Here is a 25617-nt window from a genome sequence, read left to right as displayed (position 1 = left end):
GTTGGTGAAGGACTCATGCCGATGTTGGATGTGCTCCTGCTCCCAAGGGAAAGGGAAGGAAGTTATCCAGGCACTGGGGGATGTGCCTGCAGGTGATGCTGAGCTCTCCTGTCATGGAGTAGCTTGCTGGCATTTGAAATTCCCAGAAATTACAGTATAATCATATCCAAGGGCATCACATGAGCCTTTCTAGTGCTGCAGCATCTTCCCTTTCCCTGCCGCTGTTTGCATTCCCAGGGAATCCCATCAAAGTCCAGTACCTGACTCCATCCTGCTCAAATCATCCCTGCCTGTGCTCTCTGCAGCTGGGAGACAAAAGCACCCAGGCAAACCCAGAAAAAGCCATAAAAGAAAAGGAATGTTGTGGATAAACACATCGGAAAATTTGGTGCTCAGGGGTTTCAGCTGCTGCAGCTCAGTGTGTGACAACCACAACCTGAATTGATTTCAGATGAGTTTCAGTCTCCCTTTTGCCAGCGGGAAAGGGGTGATCGATAACGTTGACTTTTTATCCTTCTTCCTCTTGTCTTAGCATTATACAACCACTCATAACCTTATTTATTTAGGAAATAAGGCCTTTCAGGGACTTTGATCAGCCTGGCTGAAGTTTCTTCAAAGATTAACTGACTTCTTCACAAGTAAATCAGTTTCCTCTGAAGCAGGTATTTGCTTACCACGTAGCTGGGTGTTGAGAGCTGTGCAGTTATAAAGTTTGCTGGGCTCAGCTGTAGATTTCCTTAACACACACTGCTGACATCACTGAGTCTCCTCTCGGACTCTTTTTCTTTTTTTTTTTTTTCCCTCTCTTTCTCCCTCCCTCTCCTCCCTCCCTCTCTCCAGTTTCTTTATTCAGGTAATTCCAACTCAGGCTTATTTCAACTTGTTTTTGACTGACAGCAAGGGAAGGGAGACTCTCTGAGGGGTTTGTTTTGTGCTGGATTTTTGGTTTTTTTTTCTTTAAATGCACACATGCTTTATTGAAAAGCCGCCCAACCTTCTATAAAAAAGATTGTTTGACTTGTCATGACGATAACATCTAGTAAGGAATCTGAACATTGCTCTTTTACAGGTAAGAGGTATTTGTCAAAAATCCATACATGCTTAGCAGTGCTTTGGGAGCTGTGTGGAGCTGGAGGCTAAGGAGTAGGTGCTTTTCCTATTTTTTCTATCTTTTGGTAGTTTAAGGATTTAGAAACTGTGTGTAAGAAAAAAAAATGTTTTTATAAAATTGTGCTTTTTTCTGGATTTTGACATAGAGGCAGCTCAGCAATTAAGCAAAATCTGTCACGGTTTGGTCTTTCCCCTGCTGTAAAGCACTGAATGTGGGGTTTGTAATGCTTGGGGCTGAGATTTTTTATATGTTGGGGAGGGGGACAGATGCTGAACCTGTTTTTGTCACTGTTTGCCTGCCAGGATTTTTTCCCTGTAGAAATCCAGAGTGCTCATTAGAGTGTTGGAATCGGAACTTTCAGCCAGCTCTTGCTCTTTTTTCCAGTGCAGAAATCAGTTTGCATTGGCATGGTGGGAAAACCTGCCTGGAACTGTCTGCTGTCCCTGTTACCTTTGTGTGTAAGAAAGATAATGTCAGTTTTCTGTGGAAGGTGTAAAGAATGTAAACATGTCTGAGTTGGAGAACTTCAGGCATTATCTTCCAACTTTTGCCGGTGTCTTCACACAACTTGTTTACGACAGCTCTGGCTTTTCCTCATAATCACAATCAAATCCCGTGGTGCAAATTCTCTACTTTTCTACTGCCTCCCTTTTTATTTTCCCACTGGGATCGTGCCGCAGTGAGAGTTACAGATAAAATCTTCTTTTCTCCATGAGGTGCTGGTTGTGAAGAGGAACAAAGCTGGCTTTCCTTTGTGAACCAGGAGTATCCGCAGCACTTCTGAACTCACCTTGTTCCCTCCTATACTGTATTTAGAGACATTTCCAGGATCAGAACTTTCTGATCACAGTGCCCGTGTATTTACCTACCAACTCTGTGTTTTCTTGTGATTTTTTTTAATTGAGGGAGAAGGAGAAAATTTGCTGCTAAAGAAATGTCTTCTTTATTTCCCTGGCTGTAAAATGTCACAATGCTCTCTGCACTGCCTAATAACCAGCTAACAGGAGGGAAGAAGCAAGCCGGGAGCGTAACACGGTGCTGCTTGTACAGAACAAACTAGCATCACTTTTATAAAGCAGAGTTGTAGACTAGACCAAAAACTTCCCCAGGAATTTCATCCCAGTAAATGAGGCATGGCCTAGAGACAAAAACAGCAGCAGATGACTTGGGCTTCAGTCTTCCAATGTACATACAATAATTCAGTCTGTTACTTTTTATAGAATTTCAAATGAAAGCAAATAGTTCTTTTTTATCCTGGCTCCTCATGCAAAGAAGCAAACAAGCCATTAGTCCACAGCTAACACTAATTGCAGCTGAATTTTTTTATTGATTTATCCAGATTTCATTTAAGCTGTCTGGAATATTATTTCTGCCTCCTGTCCTGTTTCCCTCTCCTTAGACACAGAGTCCACAGAGACAGGCTTTGTTCTTTGGGAACAGGTGGAGACCAAGGCTGGGAAGGACCAAGAAAAACAGAAATGTTACTGTTTTACATGCTGAACCTCAGAGCATTTTGAAATAAATTTTGATTCTCTTTTCTTCAAGGAAAGACAAGGCAGGTTTTGGGGTGATGCCTTTTTGGTTTGTTTGCTTGACAGAGGGAAAAATCTTTACCTTTAGAGGCACCTTATATGTGTATGAAAATTACAAAAATCATTGATTTTTGCATGAAACAGTTGAAATCAACTTTGTCAATTTACTAGGAAGGAATTTACTAAATGCTAAATATCTGAAAGCTGAGCTGTCCTTCACCCCTTGGGGTGAGAGAAGTCATGAATGACTTGAGTGAGTTATTACAGGCTTGAGCATCATTTCAACATTCAGTGTGTCTGGATGTGCTTGTTAGTATGGCAAAGGGCTTGGAGTTAATATGGCAAAGAGTTTGGTGTTAATATGGTAAAGGGCTTGGTGTTAATATGGCAAAGAACTTGGTGTTAATATGGTAAAGGGCTTGGTGTTAATATGGTAAAGAACTTGATGTTAATATGGTATAAAGTGGCAAAGAATTTGGTGTTAATATGGCAAGAAACTTGATGTTGATATGGCAAAGAGCTTGGTGTTAATGTGGCAAATAACTCGATGTTAATGTACTAAAGGGCTTGGTGGTAATATGGTAAAGAGTTTGGTGTTAATGTGGTAAAGAACTTGATGTTAATGTGGTAAAGAACTTGGTGGTAATATGGTAAAAAGCTTGGTGCTAATATGGCAAAGAGATTGGTGTTAATATGGCAAGGAACTTGATGTTAGTATGGCAAAGGGCTTGGAGTTAATATGGCAAAGAACTTGAGTGTTAATATGGTAAAGAACTTGATGTTAATGTGGCAAATAACTTGGTGTTAATGTGGTAAAGTGCTTGGCGTTAATATGACAAAGAGCTTGGTGTTAATATGGAAAATAACTTGGTGGTAATGGGGTAAAGAGTTTGGTGTTGATGTGGAAAAAAGCTTGGTGTTAATATGGAAAAGAACTTGGTGGCAATAGGGTAAAGAGTTTGGTGTTAATATGGAAAAGAATTTGGCAAAAATCATGTGCATGTTCCTGGAGTCAGCAGGGAAGAAGCAGCTCCCAAGGACTGGCTGTGCGTGAACTGAAACTCCTTCTCACTCTGCCTGTCTGTGCTGTGGATCCATCACAAACCAGAGCATCTGTGCCTCCTCCCAAGAGCAGGAAATTGTCCTGTATGCCCAGGGTAGGGAATTGTCTTTGTGTGGCCAGCACACCCCTGGGGTTCACAGCAAGGCAGAGGTTGTGGCCAGGCAGAAAGGGAATGAGATGTGACAGCAGTGAAGCTTTAGGTGTTGTCACCCTTCACTGGACAAATATTGCTTGGACATGAAGAAGGATTTTTGGGATAATCCTGCAGTTCTGGGATAAATCTGCAGAGTTTTTGGACCTCTGCAGTTCTTTACACCCACTGGGGAAAAAGGAGTTTGGCAAATTTCATCTTCCAGCAGAGTCTTCTGCAAACCTTCTGCTGCCTCTGGTGAAAGTAAAGTGCTGGGACAAGGGTTGGTCCCATCTAAAATCATATTTGGCTCCTTTCTGGTTGGTTTTTCTCATGGAGGTCCTCAGCTGGATTTGTCTGTGCTCAGAGAGTCACCTTCTCTTTGGCATGACTCAAAAATCATAAAATAAAATAAATTTTTTACTGGGACAATAGTACAACCTGATCAGATTAATTTAATCTCCATTGTTTTAACAGATGAGTTTCTCTGTTGGTTTAGTCTGGTTTCACATCATGAACTTACCTAAAATTTGCACTTTTGCACTGAGAATATATGATAAAAATGGTTATCTGTTCAATATATTACCATTAATCTGTAGGGAAGGAATATATATAATAATGCACCTACTTAGATGACTTTAAAGGACATATTCTGAGCATGAACTGATGAACAGAAATTTCAAAATTTCTCCTTTTCCTCTCTAGAATTACACAGCCTGACAAAAACCTATAATAAAATAGATACAGATAAAATAAAATAAAATAAAATAACCAGAATAAATAGGATAAAATCGAGGTTTACATTTTAACCAGTGAATAAATACATTCAATGATTTTAATTTCATTTTTAATTTCCCAAGGAAAATGGCAACCAGGTAAATATTGTTATGATTTTTCTGACCTTGTCTGTGAAATTTCCCCAAAGTTTCCCCTTGTTTTCTGCTCAGCAAAGATCCAATCCAATCTGCCCACCCTGGACACTTCCATGCCAGCTGTTCTCTCCTGAACCCTCTTACCCCAGCAAACAGACTTTGATTTTCAGAGAGGACCAAAAGTATATCAGCATCTGGGATGAGGTGTTGGAGTTGCAATCCTGATTAATATCCTTATGCAAATGGCAAAACTTTCTCACAAAAATGGGATGAAAACCAGAAACCTTTCAATGCAACATTTTATTTGAGCCCCACATTGAGTTTGGTTGACTGGCACAATAAGTGGCACTAGGTAGTTAATCTCTGAACTGTTCCCAGTTTAGTATTTTCAGATTAAAACTCTTTTTTCCCTAAGAATAGGCAGAAAATTAATTGTTGTAAGGGAGACTGTTGGGGTTCCTGGTCCTTGAAGTACTTTCCTACTCTATCCTGTTGCTGCAGTCTAAAAAATCCTAAAAAATTATCCAAAGAAACTCCAAGCCATCAAAAAAAAAGAAACAACAACCTAAACAACCTAAACCCAGCCCCAACACCTCAACTCAACCCTGGCACCCAGTGCCACATCCAGGCTTTGTTAAACACACCCAGGGATGGGGACTCCACCACCTCCCCGGGCAGCCATTCCACAACTTTATCACCCTTTCTGGGAAAAACTTTTCTCTGATATCCAACCTGTATTTCCCTTGGTGCAGCTTGAGGCTGTGTGCTTTGGTTCTGTCAGTGCTGCCTGGAGAAAGAGCCCAGTCCCACCTTAGGATTTTGCAATTGCACAAATAAAAACCTTGGGGGTGCTGGTGACAGGGGCTGGACACGAGCCCAGGGGTGCCCAGGTGGGCAAGAGGCCCCTGGCAGCTGGGCTGGATGAGGAATTGTGTGTCCAGCAGGAGCAGGGCAGGGATTGTCCCTCTGGGCTGGCTCTGAGAGGCCCCTCGAGGGCTGGGGCCAGTTCTGCTCCTGCAGGAGAGACCTGGAGGGGCTGGAGCGTGTCCAGGGCAGGGAAGGGAGCTGGGAAGGGGCTGGAGCCCCAGGAGGGGCTGAGGGAGCTGGGAAGGGGCTGAGCCTGGAGCAAAGGAGGCTCAGGGGGGCCCTTGTGGCTCTGCACAGCTCCTGCCAGGAGGGGCAGTGAGGGGGTTCAGGCTCTGCTGCCGTGTCCCAAGGGAAAGGAGGAGAGGAAATGGCCTCAAATGGCACCAGGGGAGGCTCAGGTTGGAGACTGGGACAGAAAATTTCCCTGGCAGAGTGGTCAGGCATTGAAATGCACTGTCCAGGGAGGTTTGGAGTCCCTGTCTGTGGGAGTGTTCAGGAGGAGTCTGGATGTGCCCCTGGGGGACAGGGTTATGGGGTAATGCTGGTGGGGCTGGGATGGTCCTGAAGGGCTTTTCCCGCTTTGATGATTCTGAGATTCTGTGATCACAGATGAGGGAGCCTTTTAAACCTTCAGGCTTGATAAATCCATATTTTGGATTTTGTGACAGTTTCCATGTTGACAGGGATAACCAAGCTGACCTGTGACAGCGAATGTCACAGGCAAGAACCTTTAAAACAGAGCTGACTAATCCTACATCCTTTTTAAAATTCCCAGATGGGTTATTTTTATTTTAGAAACTTGTTCATAGTCTTCAGTGCATAATTTGCATTTTTTACAACAACTAAACTGTGTGTTGGACAGGGCACATTATGGTGTGTGATCTCACCTGGTATCCCACACAGCTCAGCATCCCCCCATGGGATTTCACCTGAAAGGCTTCAGCAGTACAACTCAGACTGACCTGTGTTTATTTAGGATATTCCAACTTCAAATGCTCACCTGTACCAGGTAATTAACATGTGTAATTCTCACCCTTCCAGGAGGAGGGGGGTACCTTCACATGTACTGCAACAGTTGATTTTCATGGAATAAATCAACTTGGCAGCTTTCAAAAGCTCTGGCCTTGCCATAGAGGTGCAAGGAAAAGACAATTTCAGCTGTCTAAAAGTTCAAGGTCTGGTCTCAAGTCATCAGGCACCGCAGGGAGATGGGCACATCCATCCCTCAAGGTATCCCAGGTCTCCATCCTGGGAAAATGTGTGCTTCCAAGGAAATAAATCACTTATTATCCATGCTGATGCTGAGCATAGCCTACAGTCAGAACAAATTATTTCTCACAGCACCAAAGGTCCTCAACACACTTTGCAGTCAGATGAGGAAAGAGGAAAACTTTGGATCTGCTGTAAATTATTTCAGATTTAACAGTGAAGGACACACAGGAGGGACTTTGTAGGTAAACACAATGATGGGGAGAAGCTTGTGGAAGTTGTATCTCACACAGGTGGATTTTCAGGATGTGGGAATTTTATTTATGTCACATGGGAAGCTATTGTGGAATGGGAGAAGTCTAAACCAGGAAAGGAGCAAAATAAAACCCCAGGGATTGATTTGAGGACAAAGAGGAACGAGATGCCAACAAAGAGCAGAAGAAAGCAGAGCTATGGGGGTCAGGGCAGCAGCTGTGGAAAGGTTAGGCTGTGACCTTTAGGGGTATAAAGAAGTGAAATATATGTTTGAATTAATGAAGAAGAAATAGAAATGGTCAAAATAGCAGAAAAGAAATAAGATTTTTTTTATCCCAGAATTTTTGAGTGTGACAGATGAGAAGGACTGTGGGCAGAAGGAGCATTGGGAAATGTTAATTAATGAACTGAAACTCTGGACTGGAAGAAAAGGACTGGAGATGCTGTGGCACCAAGCTTCCTGCAGTCCAGAAGTCTGAGCTGTGCAGCAAATAGAGCAAGGGAACAGCTTTTCAGAGAGAGTTTTTACTTTTGGGAAAGGCTGGTTTTGACAGGGTGTCACCAGAACAGTGAATGGAGGAGTTTTCTGCTCTGCCACTGAGCTGCCACCTGGCTGGTGGAGTGACAGTCCCTGGACTTTCAGCAATGCCATGATCTTAACCCCTTCTGAAATCTGCTGCAATTGGAGATATTCACAGCCCTGCCCAGCTGCTTTTTGCAACCACTTATCTTCAGCGCTTACCTACAAAACATGAATTCTGTTCAAACAGCACTAAAATAGAATATAAACAGTACTAAAATAACACAGAAAGGTCTACCAGTTACACATTTCCCATCAAGTGTGTTTTCCAATGAAAATGAAGGCTTTATTAAATATTACAGGAAAAGTACAGAGGGTTAGAGATCAAAAAGGTTGATTTTTCCACTGGAAGAATGATCTCTTGTGGGAGATGCAGTTGATTTCCTCATTCCCCAGTTATTCTTTCTGCCTAAACTAAATTTCCATAGATGCATTGAGCCTTATTACAAGGCGACAGAAAATAATTGGGGAACAGTGGTATTTTTTGTTCTCATAAATCAGGCAGCTTGGAAAACATCAAAGTGCCTCCTGAAACCCACGGCATCTGTAAAACTCACAGAAAAACAAGGTAGAGGAGCTGCTGAGCGTTGTAAAAATAAGTTTGCGGTGTCCTGAGCGCAGTCGGAAAAAATTCTCGGCGGAGCAGGAACAATGTTCTATTCAGCCTGATGGCTCCAGTGATCAAAGCTGGACCTTCCCAACTGCAAAAGATTGCAGGAGCTTTGGAGATGACATGGGATCATAAAGGAGCAGCCATAAAGATAAGGGATGTGAAAATAAATCAGGAAATCAGGCTCCTTTGAGGGTAAGGAAACGCAGGGGCTTTGAAAAGCAGCGTGAGATTTCTCTCTTGTTTGGGCACATTATCACTGCTTTTATGGAGGTTCCTAATAAACTGTGAGAAAAAGAAAAAGGAGGAGGGAATTGTAGTTGTGTTCCCAGATCCCAACAACCAGGACAGGCTGTGCCCCTCAAAGTGTCACTTGTCACCGAACCAACCCACGTGGTCCTTACTGTTGGCTGAGACTTTTCAACCAGAAGCCTTATGGGCTGAAAATGCAGGTTTAGTTTAAAAACCAAAAATAAAACCAAAAACAACAACATGATTTTAAACAGTAAAAAAAATTGTGTTATGGCTTTGTGGAAGCAAGATGTCACAATCTGTCACTCCAAGGAATGTTTCATTCCTCACCTGATTTAAATGAGGCACATTTGTGCAAACCTCAAAGAAAAGGCTCAGTTTTGGTTTGAACAAACAGCCAGAATGACCTTTTTATGTTTTGTTTGGTTTTTTTTTATTTTTGCCAGAAAAGTTGAAACTTTCTTTTTTTTTTTTTTTTCTTTTTTTTTTTTAAATTTTGTTTTGATATTTCTGGTTTGGCGAGAAAATCCAAAAAACATTGATGTGCACCAGTACTTTCATGCTATTTCCTCCTTTTCTGAAGCCACAGTCTCTGCAGCAGACTGAGGGGTCTGTGTCATGGAAATTGGCAGGGATCAAGCCATTTGGGAAAGCAATGAGGAAAACAAAGATTCTTTTCCCTCTGATTCCTTGGAAGCTTATCTGCAAGACACAACAGAGCAGGGCTGTGTAACCTCCCAGTCAAGAAGCTCAGGAAACAGCTTCTTCTTAAAAAATATTAAGTTTAATTCCAATTTTGGCAGATATATGAGTGACAATAAGCTCCTGTACAATGTTAGCATGTTGCTGATGGAAAGGATAAATAATTAACCTGGTGTATTTTAATTTCCATCACCTAAGAGTGAAGGGATACAAACCAGCCCACGTCTTTAAATCCACGGGCTAATTTCAGCTTGGCTTGGCAGGTGAACAGAGGCTTCAGAAATTATGTTCCAACAAGCTCCAGGAAAACAGGGAGCTCTGTAAGTCAGAGAGGATTTATTAGTGCCTTAACTGAGAAGAGGAAATCAAGGGGGACCAGCCTTAACCCCATGAGAATCCCCATGGAGGCCAGAGAAATGGAAAAGGCTTTGGATGGAGCCCGTGTTTTGTTACAGCCCTTGGTCCACCAGCTTGCCCCAAATTCAAATCCAGGTTGGACATTGGGGTTTGGAGCAACCTGGGGTAGTGGAAGGTGTCCCTGCCCATGGCATGGATGATCTTTAAGGTCCCTTCCCACCCAAATCATACTGGGATTCCATGAATTTGCTGGTAGCCCAAAATACCCCATTGAAGGACACGGCTGAAGCCATTTCCACCCAAAACTCCCCAATGTTTCTCACCATTAATCTTTGATTTTCTCTCAACCCTCACCAAAAATACCAGCACATTCAGGAGTGTTAAGTACTTCATATGAACAGAATGGAGTTTTACCAACCAGCAGGTACTTTTGCTTCACATTTATTAATTTTTAAATCTCCTTGGCACTCCACAATTCCAGCTCAGAGTCCCAAGCAAGCACTGGGGCTCAGAAGCTCATAAACCTTAGGAAGAAAGCATTCCCATGGGCAACACTGAGGTTCTTTCCTACTTCTGCTCTGAAAACTCAGGTATAACTAAATTCTTCCTTCTCCTCTGCATGGTTCCCCCTGCCTAAAATGTGCAGGAGTGGAAAAAAGGGCATTTTTCCACTCATTGCAAGGAGAGTAGGGAAGCTTGGCACACGAGTGAGCTATGTCCTGGAATTTGGGTGGGTCTAGGAAAAAGCACAGACTTCAGTGGAAAACATATATGGGTGTGTGTGTATGTGTGAGCAAAAGCCTTTTAAACCTTAAATTAACCACATCCATGGATTGGTCAGGAGCAAAATTAAATTAAAAAAAAAGAAAAAAAGAGAGAAAGCTGCCCTGAAACAAAACTTTTGGGCAGCACTGAGGTTAAGTAACTCCACACCAATGGGGAAGTGTCACTGATATCTTTAATACTTGCCTGACTACCTCAGAGAAGCAGGTGAAAGGCCCTGGTTTGTAAATCAGCACAGAATTCTGATGGTTCAGAGGACCCCCATGACCACTTCTGTCCCCTCTGGGAGCTGGTGAGGGGCAGCAGGATTGGGACAGGAGAGGGGACAGGGATGGGGACAGGGTGTGTGAGCCTCAGGGTCACCCCAGCACACCTTTGGGAGGTGTTTTAGCAAAAGGCTTTGCTCTGAGAGCACAGTCCCAGGTGGTGGTTCCTGGTCCTTGTGGATGTGTCCAAGACTGGGCATTTGAGGAAATTATTTTATTTCAAGATCAAGAGACTTTATTCAGGGTAATAATGGCCCAAAGGGGGATGTGTGTGAAAGAAGATGCATCCACAACTGACTTTAGATAGAGCAAAATCTCCCACATCAGTGTTTTAGGTTTGCAACTGCTTTACAGAATCACAGAATTTTCTGGGTTGGAAGGGTCCCACAAGGACCATCAAACCCAATTTTTAAGGGACTGACATACCCAGGGATTGAATCCCCAGCCTTGGTGTTTTTAGCTCAAGGCTCCAACCAGCTGAGCTCACACATCATGGAATGATATTTTAATAAAAAAGTATTTTAATAAATACTTTTAAATAAACATTACTAATATTTAATAAATACTTTTAAATGTTAATAAAAGTATTTTAATAAAGTGTTTTAATAAACCTCTGACTTCTATGTAAGTGCACATAAATGTTTGCCCGTGAAATATCACATCCTGAATCTATTGGACACTCTTGAATTTTCTTTCCAGAATTTAAAAATTTGTAAGTTTTGTTTAGGTGAAGTAGCTTTCAAACATTTAAGATGAAGTAGAGCTTGAGCTCTCCAATTTTTCAGACCTTGACAATCAAGGGAAATAGGTGCTTTATGCAATTTCAAATCTTTGTAGTGCAGAGAAAATGGGGTAGGAATGAACATTTTTGAAGAAGTTGTGCCCCTCAAAGAGAATATTGTCTACAATTGCTGTAACTCACTGTAAACTAATTAATTATCAAAAAATAAGTCAGTTATATGTGCCAGTAACAACATCTGTGCTCTGCCTAGGAGAGAAAGTCATCCAGTGTAAAAATAATTTAGGTTTGGGTGAGAGAAATGGGTACTTTGTCTCACAGGCTGCATTTTGTCAGAATGAGAGAAGAGTCTCCTTTTGAAAACATTTTCCAGAGTGTGAACTTGTTCACACAGGCAAGGCAATTCTTCATAACCAAATAACTTCCTGAGAAAATCAGCTTGCAACAAGTTTTAAGATGAAACCCTGACAAACCCATCCTTCTTTCTTGGCAATGTGCTTTGTATGATGGCAAACATCCCTCCAAATTCACTGCTGTGTCCTGGCCATGCAGAGATGACAAAATTTGGATTATTTAGTGGGTTACTCTGCATTTATCATTCCTCTGCCTACATAAGGCAGCACAAATCAGCTACAACAAACAGGTTAAAAGGATCCAGGAATTCTTTTATAGGAAAAACTTTACTCCTATAACAGCATCCACCTTCCTGCTGGGTCAAGGTGTGCTGTTTCCCCAGTTAGATTTGATTTTGTCCACATTAGGAATAGATGAAAAAAAGGTTACCAGTATACTTTAAATAATTTTTTTCCCCTTACCAGCTTCATGGCCTTTTGCACTCTACCATTACTTTCAATACTATTAAGGTTTTTAGATATTTAAAAGGCACAGGAATTTTAATATTTTTTGGTGGAAAACTCTTCTCATAGCCTGACACTTCAGTGTTGAGATTTAGTGGCTGCACAGAGATGGAAAATTTGAGGAAAATTTTGAATAAATGAGCAGGTTTATCTCTGCAGAGTATGTGCACTTAATATTTGTGGGGTACTCACAGGGTATTAAAGCAATTCTTAATGAGCTCGTGGTGTGGGCTAAAGGAGAGCTGTGATTTACTGGAAATGTAATTTATGGGGAGAAAACAGAGCAAAAACCCCGCCCCAGCACCCTGCAGGGAGCCTCACCCCCATGACCACACCTCCACCCAACTCTGAGAGCCCTGGTGTGCAGTGACTAATTAAAAACGAACCCCAACTTGACTGGGACACGGAGCAACCAACTGGCACCACAAATTGTCATTAAAAAGAGAGCTGCTGAGCCCCAGGATGTGTTCCTGTCCTGGTGGGGGTGGGATACAGGTTGGAGATGATGCTCTTGGGGTGCTGGAACCTGGTGTCTGATGTTGGGTTTGGGGCTCCAGGGGAACTGGCATGAAAAAAAATAAAGAGGGGCACAAACCACTGTAAATTGTCTGCTCCAGCTGGTCTGAAATGCCCCACTGCTGCCTGATAAATGTCTTTCCTGTCTCAGCTGAGAGTCAGGGAGAAGCAGCAGCCCTGGGGAAGGCAGCCTGCAGCTGTTTTATCCAAAATTTTGAACGACCAGCAAAGCGCTAACTTTTCTCCCTGCCATGACTTGGCATGCTCCTCTTCATTTTCAACCACCTGCTGACAATTGAAATTAAAAATCCAGAGGAAGTGCCTGGTTTTGGGTTTGTTTGCTTGCTTGTTTTTAAACAAAACCAGATTTTTATACGGCCAAGTAATTAATCTGGAGGAAAAAGGCAAGCAAACAAGAAAAGACAGCAGAGCAGTTTTCTGCTCCACTAACTCCTCTTCAGCTTTGAAACAGATGCAGCAAATTTCAAACCAGATGCAGACTGGCAAACCAGTTGCTCTGAGTGTGACTTTATTATTATTGTTGATATTGTTCAAAGTGATGAAGTGATAGGTGAGTACTGGGGAGGTTAAAAACAAGGTGCTGTCCTTTATCTTCTGTGAAAGAAGGAAAGCAAGGACACAGCCAACCTATGGTGAGCAGGGAGTGACAGTCCCAGCAAGCTGTTCATGGAATCATGGAGTGGTTTGGGTTGGAAGGGACCTTAAACCATCCCATTCCACCCTCTGCCATGGCAGGGACACCTTCCACTGTCCCAGGCTGCTCCAAGCCCCAGTGTCCAACCTGGCCTTGGGCACTGCCAGGGATCCAGGGGCAGCCACAGCTGCTCGGGGCACTCCCCACCCTCCCAGGGAACAATTCTTTCCTTACATCTAACCCTACCCTCTTTCACCTTAAAGCCATTCTCCCTTGTCCTGTCCTTGTGACAAATCCATCTCCAGCCGCCTTTAGGAACTGGAAGGCTCCTACATGGTTTCCATTGCAGCAGTGCAGTCCAATCCCTTTGTTCTCCTGCTGACCTGGGAAGGAATTCCCGTCCCCTTGAACTTTTCCCAACATAACCTCAGCAGTAAATGGCTTCAGACTAATTATTTTCTATCCCATTGCCTAATGAAGCTGCCACCCTGTGGCCAGAATACTGGAAGGAAACACAGACACCCCTGATTTGGGTACAAATCATAAAATTCTTGGCACATGAGCTCATGCAGGCAGATTTCAGCTGGGTAATTCTTGTATTTGCGTTGCCTCCAGACGAAGGGAGGAATGATGAATCTGATTCCATGTTCTTAGAAGGCTAATTTATTATTTTATGATATAGATTATATTAAAGAATACTATACTAAACTACTATACTGTATTATACTAAAGAATACAGAAAGGATACTTACGGAAGGCTACAAAGAATAATTATGATAATAATAATAATAATAATGATAATAATAATAGTAATAGTAATAACTTGTGAGTCTTTCCAGAACCTCAACACAGCTTGGCCCCAACTGGCCAATGAGTCAAAACAATTCACATGAAACTGATGAAACAATCACCTGTTGGATAAACAATCTCCAAACACATTTCACAAGTGAGCAGAACACAGGAGAAGCAAATGAGATAAGAATTGTTTTCGTTTTTCTCTGAGGCTTCTCAGCTTCCCAGGAGAAGAATCCTGGGCAAGGGGATTTTTTCAGAAACTATGACAGTGACAGGTCATTTATACCAGGCAGTATCCAAAGAGACAGAAATCAAGGGAAAACAACACCTTTGGGGCAAAAACCTCACCCACCTTGAGCCCCAGCCCTGGAATCAGACAAAAAAAGGCAGCACCAGCCTCTCTGGGTGCCTTTTCCCTGGGAGCTGTGCTCCAGAGAGGTGGCCTGTCCCCACTCTGGGGTGGGGAAGGCAGCAGGAGCTGTGTGAAAACACTCTCCCAGCACCCAGAGCAGCTGGCTGGCCAAGGGCCTGTTTGCAAAAAAGGAATTAAGTACTTAGGAAGGACTTAGGTAGGCCTGAGTTGACTAAGTGAAAAACTATTCTGCAGAAAATCCCTGCCCAGCTCCAGTTTCGTGCTGGAATGTGTACAGGTGTCTTCATCCCTGACCCTCACCCTGCTGGATGCCCAGGAGCTCTGCGTTCAGGCATGCCACAAAACACCTCATGGATTAATTGATCTTGTGTCTAAGCAGGAAGAGCCAAAAAATGAGGCATTCCTTGGCTTGTCTTCAATCTTCTCCCAACACATTCCCCTGCTCTCCTTCTCCACCTCCCTCCTGCTCCTCAAACCCTGTGGCTGCTGCCACTTGTGTTCCCAAATCTGGTCCTTGGAGGTGAAGCTGAGACTCCTCCTTGAGTCTGAGGCTTTGTTCCCACATTTCTGACTGATAAGGAGCTGGGAAGATGGGGAGGGGAGACCTTGCACTAAAGGAAGCTTTGCAAAGTTTGAAACCACTGAAAACAGAGTTGTTGCTGCCTGTGGCAGGGGTTGGAATGAGATGAACTTTAAAGTCCCTTCCAACCCAAACCCTTCTGTGATTCTGTGATTGTCTGATGTGATGGAGAGGTCAGGAATAGGTGGTGTGAACCTGCAGGGAGATTTTTGCTGGAAATAAAGCATTATGCACTCAGCTACACACTTCTCTGAGGGTGGGGTAAGCGCTCTTGGTTTGGAGCTTTTGATTCACAGAGAGTGGGAAGGGGAGAGGAATGGAATACAAAACAAAATGAGGGAAAGCAGGACAGTGAGGTACCCCTTGTGGTAAAGAGAAATACCTCCAGGGAGGAGGAATGACAGGATTTAGCTGTTGGAAGTCCCCAAGGTCATCCTGGAAGGGGAGAATGAAGAAATACTGGCAGTGACTGCAAAACAGGGCAACAGTTGGTATTAAGCTCTCTGAAAGTTTAGTCCTGGCTTTATTATTGTGGCTGCTAAGCTCAGCTGGGATAGGGCATCACATCTGTGTCAGTTCCTTCTCTGTGCTGAGGTGTTTGATGTTCCCACAGCAGCCCCAGATGTAACTGGAAGTGGAAGTGCAGGGTATGAACTCGATAAGCAAAATGCAACAATAAATGTTCCTGTCAGCCTTGCAGAGCAGCTCTGGCACCCAACTTCCCAGAAACAGAGAGGGCAAGATCCCAGGAGTCTGTTCAGACTTGTCTGTGTAGAAAGAGCCAGGGATGGTTTGCACAGCAAGAATGAGGAAAGGGTTTGTGGGTGGGAAGAGCATCACAGCACAGGCAGGTTCTAAATACTTAGCTGTGCTCTCCCAGTGTTTGAAAAGACTTTTGGAGCAACAATGTGCCAGCCAGGGAGGCATTCTAAAGGATTTTGTACTGCCCTGCTGAAGAAAAGCCATTCATAAAAAATTAAAACAAAAACAGGACAGGTTTCTGGGGAACCTTTCTCTCTCTCTCTTTTTTTTTTTTTTTCCCAGCTGAGCACAAAAAGGAGAGTTTTGTGATGTGAGGAGTTTATTAATTTCTTCCTGAAAGAACACTTTTGTGTACTTGAAGGATGTGCATGGCCAAATGGCCAAGCCCCTGCTCATCCCCAGAGCCCAGGGCAGAGGCTGGAGGGCAGGATTTTGGGAAGGTGGATGCTCCCTTGCAGTGTGTTAACTGCTCACACCCTTGCAGGATGTGCTTTTTCTCCCCTTGGAGGCCTTGGGAATCACTGGGAGCTTCTTCATTAATTTAATAAGCTTTGAGTCATCTTTTGCCTCCATTCTGCCTTCTTGCTTGTTTTTCTATTTCTTTGCATCAGTGTAGTTCCAAAGGCTCCACTGTGTAAATCCATAATTACTGCAAAGCCTTGCACCCTGTCCTGGGGAACAACCACATTCCTGGGCAAATCTCCCTCAGAAAAAGCACATGAGACTTCTCCAGCTTTAATCCATCTTCCATGCCCAGCAGGTAGAGACAGATGGATTTAGGTTTTTGCTTCCTTACCACTGCTCTGTGCATGGTTGTTGCCCTGGCCCTGGTGTGAGTGATGCAAAACCCATCTCTGGCTTTAGCAACGCACCCCTCAGCCCTCCCTGTGCTGGCCCAGGACGTGCCCCTGCTTTCACCTGCTCCTGGAACCCAGATTGGGAAGAGTGACCATTCCCAGGGCTGCCCTGTGCTGATGGGTGGCTCCAAGGTGGCAGCCGAAGGCAAACTTTGGGAACTGATTTTGACTTGAGGATTTATTTATGGTTCTCTTACCTCAGTCTTTTTGTGATAAAAGCTAAAAATGTGTAAGTTTAGCTTTTCAAGCTTGCCTGTCACCACTCCCTAGTGGGTCCTAGCACTGAAGGGCACCTTTTGGAGCCCAGGGTAGCAGTGTCCAGCTGTGTGGCTGTGCCAGAGGCAAAGCACCCTTTTCCAGCCTCTGTCACCACATTTCTCTTCACAAGGAAAAGCAAAGCACAATTCTTCCCAAGAATATTTTTGGGTTTCACATTCTCTGAACCTCAGAGAAAGGAAAAACAATTCTTATAATTTGCTGTGCCTGTGTTTGTACCCAAGTAAAATGCAATGTAGAAATTCTTTACCCAAAGTGATGGTGTTTTGTTTCCTTGGCCTATCAGGGCCAAGTGTGTGTGTGTATCAAGACTGTCAACTGACAGTCACAAAATTCTGTGCAGTAGTGCAAAGTTAAGTGCTTAGCAAATTCAGTTGAAATATAACATAACATAGTGTAATATAATCTAAAATATTATAGTATAATAAAGTAGTTAATAACCATTCTAATAAAATACAGTACCACCCATCGTTCCTGCCTTCATTGGGGATCCCTGCACATTCAATAAGCCTCTCCTTCCCTCCCTCCACTCCTAAGAATTCCACACAGAGCCATGGAGGAGGATTTTGCTTGTTGACAGTTGTACAGCATAACCTGGTGCACAGCCCAGAGGGAGGAGGATGTTCATGCTACGCAGAGCACTGAGAATTCAGGAGGCACTTTTGTAACCTACTGAACCACATCAGACCTAGGAAAGATCTGAAGATTATGCAGCCCTCCTCAATGTTTTCTTTCCTCACCCCTGGCTTTTCATTTTCTCCTTGCCAAGCCTGCTAATGGTTTTTTGTGCTGCTTGAAAAAACAGCTCAAGTTCTGCCCCCGTATCGGAGTGGCAGCGAAGCATGCGTGAGGATTTGCTCCAGTGGCAAAGCCACATCTGATTGAGGGGGAAAAGAAAAAAAAAAAAATAAAAAGAAGGAAAACAGCTGAGGCCCTTCGAACAAGTCATGCTCCTGTAGGCTTTTAATCACTTGTGTCTGCCAAGAGAGATCTTGCACAAGCAAAGCTGGCTCCATGCAAGAGGAACATTTTTGCGTGTGTGCAGGCTGGCTCCCTGATAATGTGCTCCCTGGAAGCAGTGGCAGTGTGCTGCTTACATCCCTGGCTGCTGGAATTACCTTAAGGTCAAGGTATTCATGCTTGGTGGCTTGGTATGTAGCTCTGTGTTTTATTGACTTTGTCTGCGCTGAACTTGGAGGCTCCTCTGGCTGCTCCAAAAGGGCTGGTGAGGAAAGGAGGTAATTCAGAGGGCATTAGAATGCTAGACAAGCCTGAGACAATTTCATTTTCTTCCCTTTTGAAGTGTGTTTCCTTCACTCTGCTTCAGCTCAGTTTTATTTGCAGCTCCACTTTGATTTACAGCAATAAAAAGTAATTTATTGGTATAAAATCAGTTAGGGAACCGGCAGAAGTTGTTATTTTAATTTAAAAATGTATATTACTCTTATTATTTAAGCTTATTTGCTCATATTAACTTACTGTGGTAGATGTGCTTTGTGATTTAGAGTAAGCATAAACCAAACAAACCAAAGTGTTTTGGCTGGGGTTGATTGTCAGGACAGAGAGTGTGAGGTGCCTCTATAAGATGGGAAATAGCCATGCAGGTGCTATAATGTGCTTTTTGACACATACAGATACCCATAAATAATTTATTTTGGGATATTATAGTGGTCACTTCACTGAGGAAGCAGTGGGGAAGTGGGGGCAGGAGAGAATCCTCATCTGAAGCCCTTTTTTTCTTTTTTCTCCTGATGGTTTCATCAGAGTTTCTTCCCCCAAGTGTTTGCTGCTGGCTGCTGCCAGTGATAAGGGAGGCAGCATGACAGATCCTCTCTTCCCATGTCACTGTGGCAGAGAAGGGAAGTATTTCTGCAGGGAAAGGAAACCAAGAGGAATTTCCCTGGGGAGGAAAAGAGCACTAGAGGAATTCAGGATCACGCAGGAAAGAGTGATGTGAGAGAAAAAAAAAAAAAAAGAAAATAGGAAGCAAATCAAAACAAAAAATACCCTGCCACCAAAAAAAGCACCAGAAATTGGCTGGGATCCATTTCAGGAAGTGGCTGTAAAGCTGAGTAACTTTGTCACAAATCAAGGGAGGACGCAAAAGATGATGAGGGAGCTCTGAAAAAGCCTCATTCACCTATAGCAGACTCCAAAATTTCCTGCTCTGCCACATGTGGGATCAATGTTACACATGGGACAGTGGAGGTGGGCAGTGAGGAACAGCCTTGGCTGTGAGCTGGAGCAGCCTGGAGTGTGCCAGACTTGTCCAGGGCTGCACCAAAGCTTCATTCTCACCTTAAGACCTGAAATGGTGAATTTTACAGCTCTGTTGGTGCAGCCCAGGGAAGAGACTATGCCTTGAAAATTCCCTCCTAGCTCCCATCTTTTTGGGGAAACTCTTCTGCCATGGCATTTTGGTGTTGTGTCTGTGGTGTTGTCCTTTAGCAGATCTGGAAATGTGGGAGGCTGCTTTAGTTTCAGGATTCTTTTCATCTGGGGCTCTTGGACAGGGAAGAACCTGTTCCAGGGCAGAGCAGAGAGAGGGCAAGAACTCTTACCAGGCCCTTGGGAGGGATGAATCTTTTCCTTCCCTGGGAGGGTGGGCAGGCCCTGGCACAGGTTTTCCAGGGAAGCTGTGCCCTGGATCCCTGGCAGTGCCCAAGGCCAGGTTGGACATTGAGGCTTGGAGCAGCCTGGGACAGTGGAAGGTGTCCCTGCCATGGCAGGGGTGGCACTGGATGGTTTTAAGTTCCATTCCAACCCAAACCATTCCATGATTCTCTAACTGTTGTTATTCCCACTGCATCCCACACATATACCAACCCCTGGTGCAGGATCCGGGGTCTCCTGGGCATGGCAGAGCCATGGTGAGTGTGGAGACCTGAGTGCCCTTGGGCCATCCCTGCTCTTGGAAAGGTAACTCTGACCTTCAGACACCCTGCAAGCCCTGGCACTGCCCCTCCAGCCCAAACCCACCAGCTGGAGCTCCAAGGAGGGATGGTGGAGCCTTGGCTGTCCCCATCCCTGTGACCTCCGTGGGAAAAGGAGCTGTCAGCCCTGGGAATTGCTCCCAGGAGCAGCTGTCCAGGTAGGCTGAGCTGGGGGTGGGATGGGGATGTGCCTCCAACACTGGAGCAGAGATCTCAAATACCTCTGGCACAGTAGGGAAACTCTTTCTGACAGCGTGCAGGTGAGGTCTAAGGGGAAGTGTGCTTGAGAGAGAGAGGTGTACTGATTTCAGAACAGACTTTGGGCAGGTTTTAAATCCATGTCCTGTCCAGGGAGAGGCTTGGTGTGGGGGAATAGACTTTTGGGCAGGTATTAAATCCATGTTCTATCCAGGTGTGGGGGAATGGAGCCTCTTCCTTAAGGAACGTGCACTTGCTGAAAGGTTTCCCTTTAGAGGCTGCACATATTTGCCTCCCCTGACAGCAGTGCTGGGTTTGGGCTGGCCTGAAGAGCAGTTGCATGTACAGTCCTTCCCAGCCCTACTCCTCCCAGCCCCCACATTTCCTCCCGTTGTTCTTTTTCAGATCACTTGAAGGTTTTTTCCTGTTTATTATCCGGACATGCTGCGCTCTGTGTGTTGATTTGACTGTCACATAAGGAATCTCCTACTGGGATCATGGATGCACTCCTTTCTTACATAAATATATATCTGTGGCAATGGTTCAGGGCTGTGGAAGAGAAATGTTGGTGATTAAACCAAAACTGGAATGAGCTGCAGTTGTTAATGAGGGCTAAGTTTAATTACCCTTTCCCAGAAAACCTGCAACTCAGTGTGATGAGTACAGTCACAAACAAAAATTCTCCTTAATTGACATAACAGGAAAGGTACTTCAGTGAGCAATTATGCTGATGTCCTGGGTTGGCACATGTGTGTCCCACAAATATATCTTGTACTTCCTGCAAAATTCTTTTAAGTAGCTATAAGGAAGACATTTTTTTTTTTTCTTTTCTTTTTTTTTTTCCAGCAGTTGGCGAAAACTAATCACTGACTTGGAGGCTCTTTTTGAGGAAAACAATGGGACAAAACAATGCCTTTTTGTGAGACCTGCCAAAGCACAAAGGATGCATGGGATGTTTTTTTTCTTTGTTGCTTTTGTCAGCAGGAAGTTTTGTTGTTGGGAACGACTATAACATGCACTGTCCTTGCTCTACGTAATCTCTGTCTGGTCCTGTGAGCTGGGTCCCTCTCCGTGCCTCCTCCAGCTGGCACGGGCAGGGCTCTGCCTCACCCCGGGGGCTCTGCTCAGTCCTGGTGCCCGCAGCCTCCCTCTCCATCCAGGCTGGTGCCCAGTAAACAAATCCAGGAGTCGGGTGCTCCAATGATTGCTGGGGTCGTGCAGGTCAGGGCCCACATTTAGAATGCTGACTATGAGAATTACTTTATTTTCTTTTTTTTTTTTTTTCCCTCAGACCGCTTAAAATGTGAGAGTGCTGTCCAGCGCAGACAGCTTCAGAGTGTTGCACCCAGGTGTAAATATTGCAGACCTTGCCTTTGATGTGCTCAGGTCTGCTTTGTTTCCCTCTAGGCTGGTTGTAGGTCCGTCACAAAGAGCCAGATCCGACTGAGTAAATCACTTGTGGAAGTTAATTGTTCCCAGTGAAAGCTGGTCTGGCTCATTCTGCCTCTGTCGCAGGAAGGGACAGAGGTGGTGAGCTGGATCTGCGTTCTGAGCCCAGCGTCTTTAATTCTGATCAGATGTCTCTCTTCAGGGCATTAAAGAAAACCTGCTCACTAATCAAAAAGAGCCTCTTCTCTAGAGAAACGTAAGGAAAAAAAAATATATATTTAATGCCTTTTACAGAAATAAAGTACTGATATAAAATTTCAGCTTTGACAAATTTCTCTTGCAGGCTATCATAAAAGAAACCTACTTCTCCGTACTTGGCAGGCACCAGAATCAAAGAATGATTTTTTTTTTTCCTGGAAAAAAAAAAAAAAGAATATCAAATTATTTGTGATGTCAGATACTGTACGGTGGTAACTTTATATTCCAGCTGTTTTTATTCACTGTGTTTAGATGGTGTTTGTGCTTCTCTCCATCAACATTTTCAAATACTCCTCAGGATTGGCTCTGGCTTCATTAAGCAGCAGCTTTCTTCTCTTCTCTTCTCTCCCCAGGACTGAAGCAGTGAGGATGGAGCCCACGAAGATCAACATGTCCCGCGTGGCCCTGGTCAACGGCGGCATCGACGGCGCCATGCTCAAGGCGCACAAACCCCGCGTGATGTCCAAGAGCGGCCACAGCAACGTCAGGATAGACAAGGTCGACGGCATCTACCTGCTCTACCTGCAGGACCTGTGGACCACAGTCATAGACATGAAGTGGAGGTACAAACTCACCCTGTTTGCTGCTACTTTTGTCATGACCTGGTTCCTCTTTGGGGTGATCTACTACGCCATCGCCTTCCTTCACGGCGACTTGGAGATGAACAAGTTCTCCCCGAAGCGGGAGCCGTGCGTGAAGAACGTGGATTCCCTGACTGGGGCGTTCCTCTTCTCCCTGGAGTCCCAGACAACCATTGGCTATGGATTTCGTTTTATCACTGAGGAGTGTCCCCATGCCATTTTCTTGCTTGTGGCCCAGCTGGTCATCACCACCCTGATTGAGATCTTCATCACAGGTACCTTCCTGGCCAAGATCGCCAGGCCGAAGAAAAGGGCAGAGACGATTAAATTCAGCCACTGTGCTGTCATCACCAAACACAACGGGGAGCTTTGCCTGGTGATCAGAGTGGCAAACATGAGGAAGAGCCTCCTGATACAGTGTCAGCTCTCTGGGAAGCTTCTTCAGACCTACGAAACCAAAGAAGGGGAGAGGATTCTGCTGAACCAAGCCAGTGTCAAATTCAACGTTGACTCCTCTTCGGAGAGTCCATTTCTCATTTTGCCTTTAACCTTCTACCACATTTTGGATGAAAGCAGCCCTTTGAGAGACCTCACACCTCAAAACCTCAAGGAGAAGGACTTTGAGCTCGTGGTGCTCCTGAATGCCACAGTGGAGTCCACCAGTGCTGTCTGCCAGAGCAGGACTTCCTACGTCCCCGAGGAGATCCACTGGGGCTACGAGTTCGTGCCTGTGGTTTCCCTCTCACCAAATGGAAAGTACGTGGCGGATTTCAGTCAGTTTGAGAAGATCAGGAGAAGCACAGATTCTACTTTTTACAGTATGGACTCTGAAAAGCAAAAGCTGGAGGAGAAATACAGGCAGGAAGACCAAAGAGAGAGGGAACTGAGAACAATGTTGTTACAGCAGAGTAATGTTTGATTGGATGGACAAACTATTCTGAATAATCCCTTTTCTGCAAACTGAAAAAGAACATACTTTCTGTGCTGTATGTCTGCTGTGAAACCAGAAGTGAAGCCCTTTCCAGGATTATTTCCTTTTCAGTCCTATTTCAGCAAATAGCTTTGGTGTACAGCAAATTGACCCCTTTGGCTGAGTTGTCAATCAAGTATTTTGTAATTAGGCAGGATTTCTTGTTCCCTATCGTGACTTAGCAAAATTGGGTTTGTGTTAAACCTCTGCCTGATGCCACCACTGAAAGCAGACACACCACTTTCCGTTTGGAAAGTGAAACTGGACTCACTGTGCTGATTCCCTCAAATATTTATTTGACGTGGTTTTACTGTGAACATGCAGGGACAGCACACTGCACTGCTAGACGAAAACGTGCTCCTTTGAAATTTGTACCTTTAAAATGTATATTCTCCTACCAGGGATCACCTGCGTGGGGATTCCTGGCGCTGAAAGTAAGTTGATTGAAGAGACAGATGGTTGGATGTGGGAAGAGCTTCAGGGAGGGGTTAAACTCCTTCTTAAATCTGGAAGGAATGTGACAGTGCTGGGTGGTGGGGAGGAACACTCGCTCTCTGTCTCTGCTGCTCAGAGCTTGTTCTGTGATTGTTTTGGGATCACTCACTTTTTTTAACCTTGCTAATGCCTGATTTATATCTGATTGCAAAAAGGGGAGGTGAGGGCAAGACACACACAGGATCACAACAGTAATCAACTAGGGTTATAGCTGGCTTTGAGACACCTGGTTTTTATCCAATGTAAATAGTTTGTAACAGCAGCATAACAATACAATTCTACAGATTGCTTGCTTTGCTCCGGACCGTATTTAATTTTGGTTAAAAGAAAGCTGTATAATGTCTGTAGACAATATTTACTTTTTCTGGCAGCCATAAAGGACAAGCATTCCTTTCATCCAAACCAATTTTGGTCTACTAAAACCATTCCATTAATAAATGAATTTAATTTGAGCAGTTCCTGATCTCTTTGTGGGACCGGGGAGAGGGTGAAGAATCCCTGAGATGTTGAAAGAGCCAAGTGCTTGAAGGAGGCATTTGGCTCTGGCACAGAGCCCTGGGAATTCTGCAGGTCACTGCAGTGGCCAGAGGACAGGTGACAAACCAGTGGTGTCCATGTAGCATCTCTGTTAGAGAAGCTTTTTAAATGGGAATTTGAAATTATTTCTGACTCCTATCACTTTGGCAGCTCTCTGAGTTCTAGAGATTCTGCTCCTCTAAAGCTTTGGCAAGGAAAAGCTGTTTTAAATGGGTCTGGCCTGATAGCCACCAAGGCTGACAATGATGAGAGGATGGGGGGTTGGAACCAGATGATCTTTAAGGTCCTTTTCAACCCCAAGCCTTCTGTGTTTCTGTGACTTTTGGCATCATTGCACTTGTTTTTTTTTACCAGTACTGTGCTGAGCTTCCTGGCACCGTGTGGCATGGTGAAATGCAGTGCTGCAGTCTGCCACACAATGTCCTATAAAGCAAATAAATCCAGCAAGCTGAGCACAGAGGTGGCACCAGGAATGGGTGTCAGGAAGAAAGGAGCACGCCCTGCAGGAGCCTGGGGGGTGTCTGTGAGTGGGGCAGGATGGTGGTGGTGAGGAGGGGCATGAGGCACCTAAAACTGCTCATTTATGTAAATTTTTAGCTCTCCCGTGGGGGAAAACATACATAGAATCATGGAATGGTTTGGGTTGGAAGTGATCATCTTCCACTGGACCAGGTTGCTCCAAGCCCCATCCCAGCTGGCCTTGGACTCTTCCAGGGATCCAGGAGCGGCCACAGCTTCTCTGGGCAGCCTGGGCAACATCCAGGTACTTGTTTGAAAATATAAATGTCACTTAATCCACAGAGTTTCTCTACCCACTACAGAGTGAACAAATTCTCTCAAAACCACTGTAGGCAGGATCTGCCTGGCATTTGTGGAAAGAATTTCCAGGTGGTTTTGTGCTGGGTGGTAACACAGGTTTTGCAGCCCCATATAGAGGATGTAAGTGTTTAAATTATGGATTGTTAATTTCAAATTTTCCAGCACTTTTCCTGATTTCTTTTTTCATCACACCCATAAATTGTGTGTGCTCCAAGAACTTTTGCAGTCACTTCATCAATCTGAGGTTTGTGTCCTACAGCTCAAAGATGCTTTGGGATGAAAGTGCACAGGTGTCTTAACTCTTCATCTGCCAAGCCCTAATACCCATGTTTTGATAATCAAACAAGCACCCCTAATATTTTTTTATCCAGATAAGGACTCAGATAATTCCTAAAATAATTGCCACAGCTGTGTGTTGACTATAAAACAGCTTCACCA

At 44.3% G+C, this 25617-nt stretch overlaps 1 protein-coding gene across 9 annotated transcripts in view; it reads left to right on the top strand.

The window, feature by feature from the left end:
* KCNJ15 (potassium inwardly rectifying channel subfamily J member 15) overlaps nt 1–24275 on the top strand; it is a 34996-nt gene extending 10721 nt beyond the window's left edge. Inside the window, exons 1-3 of one of the 9 annotated variants that reach the window (XM_038147554.1) lie at nt 666–853; nt 1070–1143; nt 22131–24275. In XM_038147554.1, the coding sequence (XP_038003482.1) occupies nt 22147–23277 (1131 nt within the window). In that variant the 5' untranslated portion in view covers nt 666–853; nt 1070–1143; nt 22131–22146 and the 3' untranslated portion in view covers nt 23278–24275. Of the gene's footprint in view, nt 1–665; nt 1144–17216; nt 18238–19763; nt 21352–21468; nt 21776–22130 lie in introns of those variants that run through there. The other 8 variants (XM_038147536.1, XM_038147526.1, XM_038147497.1 and 5 more) reach the window with 8 other exon arrangements.
* Nucleotides 24276–25617: the final 1342 nt, after the last annotated feature.

The sequence above is a fragment of the Motacilla alba genome, chromosome 1 (assembly GCF_015832195.1).
Source record: "Motacilla alba alba isolate MOTALB_02 chromosome 1, Motacilla_alba_V1.0_pri, whole genome shotgun sequence".
Lineage (NCBI taxonomy): Eukaryota > Metazoa > Chordata > Aves > Passeriformes > Motacillidae > Motacilla > Motacilla alba.
The sequence above is the reverse complement of the archived record's forward strand: the minus strand, read 5'-3'. Positions and strand labels throughout refer to the sequence as shown.